Below are 14,038 nucleotides of genomic sequence, written 5' to 3' on the forward strand. Positions count from 1 at the left end.
AGGCAGCCCCCTTACTAACCAAAAACTATTTTAGGTGGAGACATTAAAGCTTCAGAATATTGTCAGGAATTCCCCGGCAGGAACAGAAGGAGAACAAGCTTTTCAGAAACAAGGCAAAGCAAACAATAGTGAATAATGTGACAAGGTGAAGAATATGCAAGCATACAGTGAAAGTAAGCAGAATACACAACATACATATAGAGGGAAGGCTATGGCGTGGGCTAGATTTCATGGACCATGTAGTCAGAGCACCAGCAAGGATAGATGTACAACATTAAGATAGCGTGAAACCCATAGAGCCAAAATATATTCATCTTCTAATAATGAGGCACAGCTGTGGTTGTAGCAAGCCCCCTGCTGATTCCTTGTGGAAGCACATGAAGGGAACAGAGCGCCACCGGCAGGCAACATAGGGAGCTGCAGGTTTCCTTAGCTATCAAAGGTACCTCAATATTTTACTGAGTGGATGCTAAGGATTTACATTTTATTGAGGTGCTACCGTGTGTGATGTAACTGATTTGAGGGTCATCTCACATTTCCCAATTAACAACAATACAATGGTATCCTGACAGTTTATTGTATGTTCTTGTGAAAAGCAATGAAAACGAATCCATTCCTACTGCATGAGAAAAATAGATTTATTACAAATACATTTTTATACAAATATTTCTGCTAAAATTTCTAAAAGTCCACAAACACTAGACAATAAATCTTACCTGTGTAAACACTGTGAAATCAGAAATAATATATATGATACAGTCAGTGTAAGAATTGAGATAATTGAACCTACAATGATCAGAATATATTTATGTAGTTTGAATATGGATCATCCAGTAAAAACCCTTCAGGGCTGAGATTGCCCCGGCTTTACTAAAGTTCTTTAGATCCAAAGAATATAGAACATCAAGAGAGAACCTTGGTGATCCACTAAACCTGTAATGGTTTTTTGCCTTAAAGCATTATTCTTATTGCAGATCTATACACACAATTGTACTATCTGTCATACATTCCTATAAAGGGTTTCTGCTGGGAATAAAAATGTGACAGAATATCTCTCTAAACTGAGCATAACCATGGACAGGCAATCATAAACTTCAGATTATCCCTTACTATCTATCTCATTACCAATGACCCCCGGAAAAAACATCTGTGTCTAGATTTCCAGTAAACAAATACATTATATTAATATTCCTTCTAAGCTTATTATATAAACTGGAAATGAATCTAAAATTTCACATAAACCCCAACACCAAAATTATAAATAACAATCAACATAAATGTCTAGATACCAAACAGTGCCCCAAAAATCTCTAGTGCCCAACGCTTAGCTTATTCCTCTATCAATACCTTTATGTAGCGCTAGGAAATATGGTGATCTAGTTGACTGTTGACCAAAGATTGCTAGAAATTGAAGTGAAGCGAATAAGCGCCTGATATTTGCAGTATATTGAAGCTTTCTGTAGTATCTGCCTATTGGACATTTCATTCTAAAGCTGTATTACAAAAAGTCCTCCCTACCATTTGTACTTGTAACAACTTCCACAAGATTTCTGAGTTTATGGTCCGAATTTATTAAAGTTCTCCAAGGATGGAAAGGATATACTTGCTAGTAAATAGCATATGACTTTAAAGAAATCCATTCCTGGTTTTCTGGATCACCCAGCTTCACTGATGAAAGTGTATCCTCTCCATCTGAAGAGCTTTAATAAATCAGGCCCAATATATGGGAATTTGTGTCCATTTAACCAAAAAGAGGACTTGTAATATCAGGTAATGATGTTGTATGAGGAAAGCTCTTTCTTAACTGGCTTTCCTTTTATTCATCCCAAAGGTGTTTGGCAGTGTGGTTGTCAAGGCTAAACAACGTGTAGAAGGTTATAGATAATGGAAAGAACTATTCATAGTCTACTTGTATATACATTACACAATATTGTGATACAGCCACAAGGTGAACAGATGGTGGACTCCATGGATGCATACAGAACAGTCCTATAAAAACAGGAAAACATAAGATCTTCATATAAACAGAACTTTAAACCCAAATACTTTGTATGAGAGAGATTTAAATCTCAATAAAATGAAGCAGGGAATCAAAAAAGTCAGCTTAAGGAAACAAGCTTCTTGTAGATGATGGAATTTTACATGATCCAATATATCACCGAGTTGATTTCAGTGAGTGATGGAAAGTTTTCAAAAACAAAGCAAAGTTCATACAAATTGTATCACAGTACAATAATATGTTTATTCATTGTTTTATGTAAAATCTCAATAATATAAAACTATATATACTAATAAAATCATGTACAAATCATAATACACCTTAATGCAAAAATGATATGATCTCTAAAAATCAGATCATCTCTCCTGTTTCAAAAGTTAAAGAATAATATTCATGTATTATATTATTGTGTATAAAACTATACAGATGATCACTCGAACAGTAAAATTTAAATTTAGAAAAATAATTATTATTTATACAACGTTCACAATTAAAAGACAGTCTAGTGCATTCCGTGACATCTTTTCATTGTTGCTTGAGTCATTTCCTCCTATACCTCCTTGTGTGCTCCTCTATTTCCCATCCATGTTACCTTGAAGCATTTTATTTGACTATCCAGATCAGTGTTTTAGCCAGGGTTCTTCCAGAGGTTGCTGGGGGTTCCTGGAGCAGTGTGCACCTCTCAGGTCAGTGTAAGTGACACCAATGATGTTTTTGGCTATCTGTAAGGGTGACATTCTTCCCACTGGCCAGCAATGTAAGAGGATTTCCTCCTACTGACCCCCACACTTATATACTGTGATCTGTGGATAAGTTAATATTGCCAGGGGTTCCCTAAGACCTGAAAATTATTTCAAAGGTTCCCCCATGTGAAAAATGTCAAGAAACGTAGATTTAGCAGATTCCCTTGGGATTCACCTTTCCCCGTTTAACTTTAGTTTTCAGACAAATAGCCTCACATTCTGGCCAACCCCACTTTGCTATGATACTGAATTCATAACTGACTTAATCACTCTAGAATTCCCAAACCTTGAACAACAAGCAACCTCATTTCCCCCACTATGCTTCACAGTTGATACAAAAGTATTTGACTGAAATCCGGTCTTTGACATGCACCAAACATGTTACTGGTATTGTGGTAAAACACTTTTATTTTTGATTTATCAGTCTATAGAACATATTTTAGGCGGTCTGGTTTTTGTCTTTATGTTGTAGGGCAAACTGCAGTTGTTTTCTAAAGTTCTTCTATTTTTTTGGTACCTCCAGTGTTGCTATTTGTATTTGGGTCAATTGTAAAATCAAGGCAAACACCTGACATTCTGTTTGGATTCTATTAGAGCCAAAGAGACTTGTTAAAGTTACTTCAGTTAGATAATCCGGTGTAGAAAGCAGGAAGATGGCCGTCACATAAATTGGGGCTGCCGCTGTGGCTAGTTCACCCAGCTAAGTTTTTTGGTAATCACCAAGATAAGAAGGCCATGGGGGATGTCTGGAAGGGGACTTGTTGGGAGGAAGCCTCTTATGTAATTCCCTATGGTAATGTAACAACATTTATGGCTTGTAGGACATAGAAAGTGAAGCTGGAGGAGAGTGTACAGTTAGAAATGAGGGCAGGAGGGAAGGTACTGGATGGGGTGAGCACTGGGCGTAGGGGTATTCTAAAGGGTAACTGGAGCTTATTAGAGATTGTTATGTGTGTGTTGTGTCCGGGTGGGGGGGTAGGTGTGACGGCTTATTATTTGCCACTACTAAAGCACTTAAGATGAAGGAATGTAGGCTGACACTCCATTGCTCTGCCTTAACTCATTGTTCCCAGCTGTACAGATTGTACAGCAAATTTATATCCCAAACCCATCCCATTAGCAAAATGTTTTAGTTCCAATCCATGAAATACTGACACAGCAGCATAAATGGGACTTTTAAGGCATAAAACTGTGCACCATCATTTACATAAAATACAGGAAAACTTTATTAAACATCCAATTTTATAACCATCAAGGTCAAGGGAAGAAAGAAAAACAATGTGGTCTCAAATAGTTCTGACTCGTTTCGCAGACAACAGTCCACTTCTTCAGGAGTTAATATGAGACATTTCCCATTGGGGAGACCAGAAATCTATCCAATGCAGTTCCTTCCTTTGTGTCATGGATAACAGGGAGGGGAGGGAAACAGAAAGGTAAATACAAGGGACTAGGCCTCCAATGGCTAGGGAAATGGTCACCCCTTACAGACACGCTAACCCAGCCCTAACTCCTAACCGTATGAATATCCCCCAATGGTGGGAATACTCATACACGGGAACCTAGGCCCTACTAGCCCTGTATAGCCCTAGCAGTAGTGTCTGGTTCCTTCCCTGATGAAAGAACCAGTGTCTCCCTGAGGCCTAGTAACAAGCAAAGAACAACAAAACACCAAAAGAAGTTCAACTTATCCTAATAGCAAATAGAGAAGCAGGAACCCTGGAGAGGACAACACACCATCTCTTCACAACCCAGAAGTGAAAATCAACCGCATAGCATGAAGTGTGAGGCCAGACCAAATGGAGGAGCAGTAATGACCACCAGCTGCAGCTGATACAAGGGGAGTGCTCATTACAAACAACAACACAGAAACAAGTAAAAACAAAGAGACTGTCAGATAACCTCACATGCAGCTTGTCTGACAGATCCTCAAACTTCAGTCATGGAAGGGACCGTGAGAGTATCCCCCCTTCTACGGGTGGCCTCCGGACACCCAGGACCGACCTTATCCGGATTAGCCCCATAAAAAGCTTTCACTAGGCGACTAGCATTAATGTCGGTCTCTGGAACCCATATTCTCTCCTCCGGACCGTACCCCTTCTAGTGAACGAGATACTGGAGAGATCTGCGGAGAATTCGGGAGTCCAGTATCCTGGCAATCCATAATTCTAGATTACCTTTTCTAATCTTTCCTCTTCAGGAATGCCTGATGTCTCAGTACCAGAAAATGTGCCAAATTGCGGATGGAACCCATATGCCCCAAAAAACGGCGACTTATCAGTGGACTCCTGCCTACGGTTATTTATGGCAAACTTGGCCAAAGACAAAAAATGAAGACCACTCCTCCTGATTCTCTGAGACAAAACATCTCAAATAAGTCTCCAGATTCTGGTTAGTGCGTTCAGTCTGTCCATTCGACTGAGGATGAAAGGCCGAAGAGAAGGACAATTGTACCCCCAGACGAGTGCAGAACACCTTCCAGAATCTGGAAACAAATTGAGTCCCCCTATCAGACACCACATCCGTGGGAATACCGTGTAGCTTCACGATGTTATCGACAAACACTTGTGCGAGGGTTTTAGCATTAGGTAGCCCTGACACTGCAATAAAGTGTGACATCTTACTGAAGCAATCAACAATCACCAGAATCACGTTTTTTCCTGAGGAATTCGGCAAATCTGTGAAAAAAACCACAGATAAATGAGTCCAAGGTTGGGATTGGATTGACAACGGAAGTAGGGATCCAGAAGGCCGAGTATGTGTTACCTTAGCACGAGCACAAGTACTACATGCCGACACATAGCCCTCAACACATTTACGCAACCCCGGCCACCAGAATCTGCGAGAGATGAGATTGACTGTGGATCTGTTCCCAGGGTGTCCAGTAAGGACTGTACAGTGGTGTTTCTCGAAAAGCATGTGTCATAATTCGTAAGGAACAAACAACTTCCCCGAAGGACAAGAATCGGGTGCATCTCCCTGGGCCTCCAATACCTCTGCCTCTAGATCAGGATAGAGGGCGGATATTACTACCCCTTCAGACAATATCAGACCAGGATCTTCCGAATCATCATCCCCCCCAGGAAAGCTACGCGACAAAGCGTCCGCCTTGACGTTCTTAACCCCAGGGCGATAGGTGACAATGAAATTGAATCTGGTAAAAAACAACGACCATCTGGCCTGTCTTGGGTTCAGACGTTTAGCCGACTCCAAATAGGCCAGACTTAATTGGTCGGTAATTATCATTATAGGATGAATCGCTCCTTTCAACCAATGACGCCATTCCTCAAAAGCCAACTTAATGGCCAGCAACTCTTTATTACCTACGTCATAATTTTTCTCCGCATTAGAGAGTTTTTTCAGTAATGACCACCAGCTGCAGCTGATACAAGCGGAGTGCTCATTACAAACAACAACACAGAAACAAGTAAAAACAAAGAGACAGTCAGGTAACCTCACATGCAGCTTGTCTGACAGATCTTCTAACTTCTGTCATGGAAAGGACCGTGACAGTTTGTGACCACATGGGAGCAATGCAGGGAGACAGCAGGAGAGGCAAAGTACCCAAAAAGGGTCTCATAAAAGGGAGGAGGGTTTTATTGATGACTCCTACACTGCCTACATCTGTGACAAAAAAGAAAATAAATGAGAAAATAGCTACAAATTGGCTGATTGTATACCTGATAGTAGGATTTTGTTCAAATCTTGGAAATAATTACCTTTTTTACAGATCTACAGAAAATTGATTTATTTGACAACATTTTTATGGTTTAATGGTGGAAAGTGGTATATGTATTAGATATCATATTCGTATATTGCATACAAGCTCATTGTTTTTATAGTACGTATAATTTAGTGTATTTAGCGGAGTTAAATGTTTGCAGTCAAGGTTCCCGTTATCTGTAAAGTTGTTTTAAATAGGTTTTTAAATAGAGTCCTTGATAAAGCAGCATTCACGTGTTCGTTGGTTCACCTAAGCAGTCGTTGGTGCAGCGACTGGATATCAACAATTTTTTTTGTTTTTTTTAGGTATAAATACCAGTTATTAACACACATTAGTCATTCTGGACTATCATCACCATGAAGTTCCTTCTGTTCTTCGTGCTCCTCGGAGCTGCTGGTACGTTCACATTGTTATACCCTACTCAACTGCAGGCCACCTTTAATGCAAATCACCTCATTAACAGACCCTCTCAAGACAGACCACTTTCAGTGCAGACCCCCTCAATGTTGACCCCTCACAGTGCAGACCCCCACAATGACAGACTATCTAAGTGCAGACCCCCTGCCAGTGGAAAGTTTCCCCTAGTTGTAGATCCCTATCATTGTAGAACAGGGATCTACAACGTTTGCATACCCACCACAATGATCCTACACAATTGCAAACCCCTTTTAAAAGCAAATCCACCCCCCAGGTCAGACCACCCAAATTGTTCACCCCTCTCAGTGCAGGCCACCACAATGACAGACCATCTTAGTGCAGACCCCCTGTCAGTGGTAGGCCTCCCGTAGTTGTAGATCCCTCTCAGTCAAGAATCCCAATCAGTGCAGACCCCCACATTATAATAGGTGGTTGAACTAAAGATTTAACCAAGTTTTCTCCTTTTTTACAGCTGCTTTGGATGATGACAAGATTGTTGGTGGTTATACCTGCACCAAGAACTCCGTCCCCTACCAGGTGTCCCTGAACTCTGGATACCACTTCTGTGGGGGTTCCCTCATCAACAGCCTGTGGGTGGTCTCCGCTGCTCACTGCTACAAGTCGTAAGTAAAAGTTATCTAAAAATTTTAAATTAATGAAATTGATCCTTACCAATTTTTCCTATTTGAAACATTCTAAAATATAATTACTGGAATAGATTTGCATGCAAAAAGTTAAACTGCTTCATTTGTCATTAAACAGGAGCATGCAGGTCAGACTGGGAGAGCACAACATTGCCACCTCTGAGGGCACCGAGCAGTTCATTAACTCCGCCAAGGTCATCAGACATGGAAGCTACAACTCCAGAACTCTGGACAATGACATCATGTTGATCAAGCTCGCCTCCGCCGCCACCCTGAACTCCTACGTCAAGGCTGTTGGTCTGCCCTCTGGCTGTGCCTCCGCTGGCACCAGCTGTCTGATCTCCGGATGGGGCAACACCCTGAGCAGTGGAAGTAAGTCAAAGAAAAGGACCCAACACACTTTTAGAGTGAGCTTACAAAGGGCAGATTAATTCAAGCAATGCTCATTCCTAAGTATTAGCAGGTAATGTCCCAGCTGTAAAAGTTGGTAAACATACAGTTTATTGTACGGTCAACTGCAGGACTGCCATAACTTGAAGTCTAAAAAACAGTGAGTTTGACATTCACCAAACATTCTTTGGTGAAGAATGAATCACTGCCATTTAAAATGGGGAAATTCTAATTCACTACTTCTTATAAATAGACCCTAAAATTTTTGGGGTTTTTTGAAGATGTAGGCCTGGAGAAAAGTAAAGAACACCCATTCATAGGGAAAATCCTTCACAGCTGCCACCAGAACATATGTTCCCATCGACGGTTTCTTCATTTCATGTTTTAAAAGAAAAAACAAGACAATTTTCATCTTGCTGGGAAAAGCCAATTTACGATGGAGAGGGTAGACCTTTCTAGAAATGTTGGAGATGGAGAGGGAGGCAAATCCAAAGTGATGTTCCAACCCTTTCTCAGTTCCATCAAAGACTATACCTAATATTGTGACACAACTTTAGATAAGGAATAACGCTGTTTGTAGATTTTGTACTCGGTAAATTGCAGGGAAATAACATAAAATACAATATTATAAAATAAATCATACCCATTGTAAAGACTTCTCTATAATTATACAGAATGTACATTAATATGATTTAATCATAGAGCTGTGTGATAATATTACTAAATATTAAATGACGTGTTTGTTTTTTTTACAGCCAGCATGCCCAACCTGCTCCAGTGCCTGAACGCTCCCATCCTGACCTCCACTCAGTGCAGCAATGCTTACCCCGGAGAGATCACCAACAACATGATCTGCGTTGGTTACCTGGAGGGTGGCAAGGATTCCTGCCAGGTAATACTTTCACCTTTTACACTTTTATGCAACCAGTCCTGCTATCTCAGGGACAGTCCTTTACGCTGAGATCTAACACATAGCTTCATTGCAAAGTCATTGAAGCTTTTATTGTCCCCCAAATAATTGTAAAGAAATAAACAGATTGTCTGCTTGAGATCCATTGACCTCAGCTGTGCTATTTGACCCTATAAGTAGGTAGGATGGAGATAGATAAAGCTAATCCAAAGCAATTATCTTTATGTTAACACATAAAAGAACCACCCAACCCTTGACTTGTACATACGTCAGATAATTGTCACCCAAGACCAATGGTTGTACTCTTCTTAAGAGAAAATCTGGAGAATGAGAATCCTTATTCTTCCAGTTCCATTTTCATTCACAAAGCTAACACGCTGGACCAGCCTTCCTTATCCACAAGGAAACATTAGAAATATCTTTCTGGTCTTAGGGAACCCGTTCTATATTCACTATATCAGTACATTAGTGTGCTGGCCATTGGGAAGAATGTCATCCTTACAAAATAATCATTGGTGTCAAGCAAAGTGACCCGAGAGGTCCAAACTGCTCATTGCTCAAGGAACCCCCAGCAACCCCTCGAGAAACTTTCAACTTTCTGAACCTATGTTCAGTCCTTTGAACAATGTTTTTGAGTTTTCTTTTTGAGTATATATATATTTTTTAACATAATATTGCTAATTGTTCATTTTAAAAATGGCTGTCTATTCTGAAGATGGCCATTGGTAGCCATGTATGGGATTTAAGAGGACCAGGTCACCAATGTACATGTGTAATATCCTGGATCTTCGATCTGTCGTCATTATGCTAGCTATTTCTTAATTTGTTCTCATTCAGCTTTTAAGTATTTTCATTTATGTGTCTCTTGGGGGTAGAATAAAGCTAAAGGGCATTTGAAACCCAATTTTAATGTTTCATATTCATAGAACCCTTCCTGTGTACATTGAGAATAATAACAGGCTCCTTTATTTTTTTTTAGGGTGACTCTGGTGGCCCCGTGGTGTGTAACGGACAGCTCCAGGGTGTTGTCTCCTGGGGATACGGCTGTGCCCTAAGGAATTACCCCGGTGTCTACACCAAGGTCTGCAACTTCAACTCCTGGATCTCCAGCACTGTGGCTGCCAACTAAACTCCATTGAGAAATGTATACTCATACCATTCTATCTGTAATTATTGGTTTATAAAATCCTTCCTGAAACATTTGTAATAAACTAACATTCTTCCTTACAAAAAAAGTTGTTTTTTTTTATTTAAAACTGAAACCAAACAGCGAAATACCCGGAATATATATTACATTATTGTAAATTAATTTGTTAAGCTACAGTCAGTGGTATGTCTAATATATATATATTATAAAGCCATTTCTTCCAGTGATTATTATACTATAAATTATTATTATTGTATTAGGAAATTATATTTAATATAGCTTCACAGCTTTCATAGCTATGTATCAATGTGTAGATTAAGAGATAGCTACTTGTTTTTATATATGTACTACTGACATAGATATATAAATACATATACACAATATTATTAATATTATTATTATTATTATTATTATTATTATTATTATTATTAATAATAATAATTAATACTATTATTAATAATACACACAATATTATTATAGCAACTTTTGCCTTCTCTTGTACATAGATATGGAATCCATAGCTCTCTTCTCTTTTCCCATGTGATAAATCTGTTATTTACTCATTGAAACTCATAATGATATAATGATATTTACTCATTGAAACAAAGAATCACAATGTTATTCTTGAAGATATTTAAACATTTTTTTAATCTTTTTAGTATTAAACTGAAACATGGAAAGATCAATGGAGTTCTGTTCTAATGTATAACACATTATTATATATTATATAATTGGAAAATATAAAATAAAATGTATTAGTATCTAGTGCACCGCTTATAAAGGTCTCAATTTAAGACATTCTGCCTACTTTTTACATCAAAAGCATGAACAGAAAATAATTATCAATGTGTTTCCCCTTGCATGGGTTCAGTGTCATCACCATAACACAAATTTCAGTCCCCTGACTTTCTGGTAGCTGCCGGTCTATATTGTGTGAGCCCATCCCCCAGTGCACAGCCCTCACACGGCCTTTCTGCCTGAGCCCCCGGCCCTCAGGTTACAACTCCCCCTGATCCCAAACACACGGCCCCTTCCATGGTCATTAGTCTTGTGCTTCTTGGCCATCTCATGGAGTGCCTGACCTACCCATTCCTCTCAGGACTCTCTGAACCTGGATCTTTAATGATATGGGGCAACTAAACTAATAAAAGTCATTACAAAGCACAAGGGGGCGCTCTTTGTGTCTGGAGGAAAAGAAGTTTAAGCTCCGGATAAGGAAGGGATTCTTCACTGTAAGGGCTGTGACAATGTGGAATCGGCTCCCTCAGGAAGGAGTTTCAGCAACTACGATAGATTGCTTTAGGAAAAAGCTGGATGATTTCTAGAAGCACAGAATATAACTGGGGATTAAGGATAACTGAGACTGCAGATTCAGGGAACATCCGATTTATTTGTGGGATCAGGAAGGAATTTTTCTCCTGTTGAAGTGAATTGTGCCAGAGGTTTTATAAGGGTTTTTACATTTTTACATTTACATCTATAGGGTTTTATTTGGGTGTTTATTTCCCTATTCCTGGTTTAACCTGACTATGTAATGTGTAATTAGATTTCCCTATTTATTTAAGTCTATGACACCCAAGATGCATATAGTATTTATTTCATTATACAGCTCCAAAGTTCAGCAAGTTTAACCTTTCTATATTTTGAACTTTATGGGCAGTACGGTGGCTCAGTGGTTAGCACTCTGGCCTTTGCAGCGCTTGGTCCCAGGATGAAATCTCGGCCAGGACACTATCTGCATGGAGTTTGTAGGTTCTCCCCGTGTTTGTGAGGGTTTCCTCTGAGTACTCCCATTTCCTCAGACATTCCAAAAACATGCAATTAAGTTAATTGGCTTCTCCTCCAAAAAACTGATCTTAGTATGTTATAAAGACAAGTAACTATAGAAGGGACATTAGATTGGGAGCTCCCTTGAGGGACAGTTAGTGACATGACCGTGGACTTTGTACAGTGCTGCATAATATGTCGGCACCATATAAATAATAATACGGGAGGAGCTAAGACAAGTGGGTGTGTGTGTGTCTATGTATGGTCACATTTAGCAGACATTTGATTGGCAGAATGATTTTATTGTTAGGTGTTATTCGTATGACAGTGTGACTTCTGCAAACATCACAATTATTCCCCAACTATGGTGGCAGTATCAACAAAAATACCCCAAGCATGTGACAGGATCAACATTACATCTAGGAGAGAAAGCAGTTTCCTGGTAAAGGAGAAAGCAAGGGAGATTTCATCAGCTTCTTGACCTATATTCTATGTAAATGGGTCTTTATATCCCTTGTGCAGCTGTATAGCATGGATGGTGTGTCCTCCCTTAGGTTTGTATAGGAGATCCACCCAATTTCACACTTTGCATCAGGTACATGTGTGTGTGTGTGTTTATGTGTATTTTGTGTATCTATGTATTTATTAGAGGGATAAGAAGCAGCAAAAATAGTTTTATTGAGTATAGAGAAGATAGCAATGAGCTCCCCCTGCAGGCTACCCTGTGAACAGTTCTATATGTCATCAACGTATCTCAGCCTATGAGAGTATCAGGTTTTATGCTGGCAGTTGCTGCCCTGTTGGTGGCTGTGCCTACTCACTGCACAGAAATATACAGCAGAATGCTCAATATCTGCAGCCGCCACGCTCAGAGTAGAATTTAGCAGGTGAGGTCTATTAAAAGTCCAGGTTTTAAATGAATCCTCCATATCACCCGAACTGGCATCTGTTGAATACACCATAAGTTGAAGACCCTTCCCTTCTTTCTGCTGGTACCAGTACATGGCATAGTTAGTCTCAGTATAATGTTGGCATGAAAGCTCCACAAGGTTCCCTTTTTTGACCAATAGGAGTTTGTGACCCTGATCTACCTTCACCTCCTGGCACAGACCTGTAATGAAAAACAAAGGTCTTTTTATAACTTTCACTAAACATTTTATTGCATCTGTTTATTTATTAAAAAAAATCAAGGTAAACATAAAAAGGGAAATCATGTTATAATTCCCTGTATTTTCTGAGTTTTAAAAAACTGTTAAAAATAGAATTACATGTTAGATATTGAGTTAGCATTTTATTGAGAACATACCAATTTACAAAAATTGTATGGAAATTTCTGTATCATAATTGTAAATGGTTTTTTTTCAGGGCAAAGATTATAATTTATTGGTAAAATTAGATAAAATAATCCATATATTATGCAAATTATCTATATATAAATTCTAAATTCCAAAATCAATAAAAATATTTTTTTTTATTTGCAATAAAATTGGATTATAAAACATCATGAAAATAGATATATATGCATTATGATAAAGCAGTATTAAAAGCATAAAACAATACTTTAAAGTCTATATATATATATACCCTTCAAAAATAGCAATAAACGGGTCTTTTTTTTATAAATTTTTAGCCAATGTTTACCTGGCTTAAACCCACAAAATGTGTAAAGCTTTTGTTACTTTTGATTCAGACATTTTTCCATCTGAATCCAAAATAAATAATACATTTTAGTCAAACATTGAGTGAATCTTTGGTGGAAATATTTATAAATAGACCCCGATAAAAAATAACATATTTTAAAAGAGAGAGAGAGGGAGAAAGTATAATATATTATAAAAATAATAACATAAAAGTATAACATAGATTTTTTGCAGGAAAAGAAAACATGGTGCGATTCCACCACAATACCACAATAGCAAAGCAAGTTGCATAAAAAAAGCAAGGCTAAAACAAAATACTTAAAAAATAAAAAACAAGTGGCAGTGGCAGTAATTGATTCTCCAGGGAATGTTTGGGGGAATATCAGATTCACTGTTTTATAAAAAGAGCCCTTAGTGTTTCATGTTGCCTCTGAAGAGTTAAACCACAGACAGTTTCCACTTACCTTGAAGAATGTTAATAATTAAAACAATGAAACTCTTTCTGAACATGTTGCTGGTTTTAGCATCTGGATAAAAATAAAAATGTCTTAAATAAATGTAAATGTTGGTGAGATCGGTAACAATTCTGTGCTTGGTATCTGTAGGTGATGATCCATGTATCTAGAACTGTTCTTGCACGTATTATGTACAATTTATTTG

General features: G+C 38.5%; 1 protein-coding gene and 1 long non-coding RNA gene across 2 annotated transcripts; one reads left to right on the forward strand and one right to left on the reverse strand.

Annotated features, from left to right (window-relative positions):
• The first annotated feature begins 6,819 nt into the window (after positions 1 to 6,819).
• LOC140340007 (trypsin-like) lies at positions 6,820 to 9,953 on the forward strand. The gene is made up of 5 exons (XM_072424951.1): positions 6,820 to 6,859; positions 7,353 to 7,503; positions 7,643 to 7,900; positions 8,674 to 8,806; positions 9,804 to 9,953. The coding sequence occupies exons 1-5, from the start codon at positions 6,820 to 6,822 to the stop codon at positions 9,951 to 9,953; spliced, it is 732 nt and encodes a 243-aa protein (XP_072281052.1).
• Positions 9,954 to 12,019: 2,066 nt separating this feature from the next.
• LOC140340014 (uncharacterized) lies at positions 12,020 to 14,019 on the reverse strand. Its single transcript, XR_011922567.1, has 2 exons — positions 13,843 to 14,019; positions 12,020 to 12,849 (listed from the first exon to the last, which is right to left on the reverse strand). It is a non-coding gene; the product is annotated as an uncharacterized lncRNA (long non-coding RNA).
• Positions 14,020 to 14,038: the final 19 nt, after the last annotated feature.

The sequence above is a fragment of the Pyxicephalus adspersus genome, chromosome 10, assembly GCF_032062135.1.
Source record: "Pyxicephalus adspersus chromosome 10, UCB_Pads_2.0, whole genome shotgun sequence".
NCBI lineage: Eukaryota > Metazoa > Chordata > Amphibia > Anura > Pyxicephalidae > Pyxicephalus > Pyxicephalus adspersus.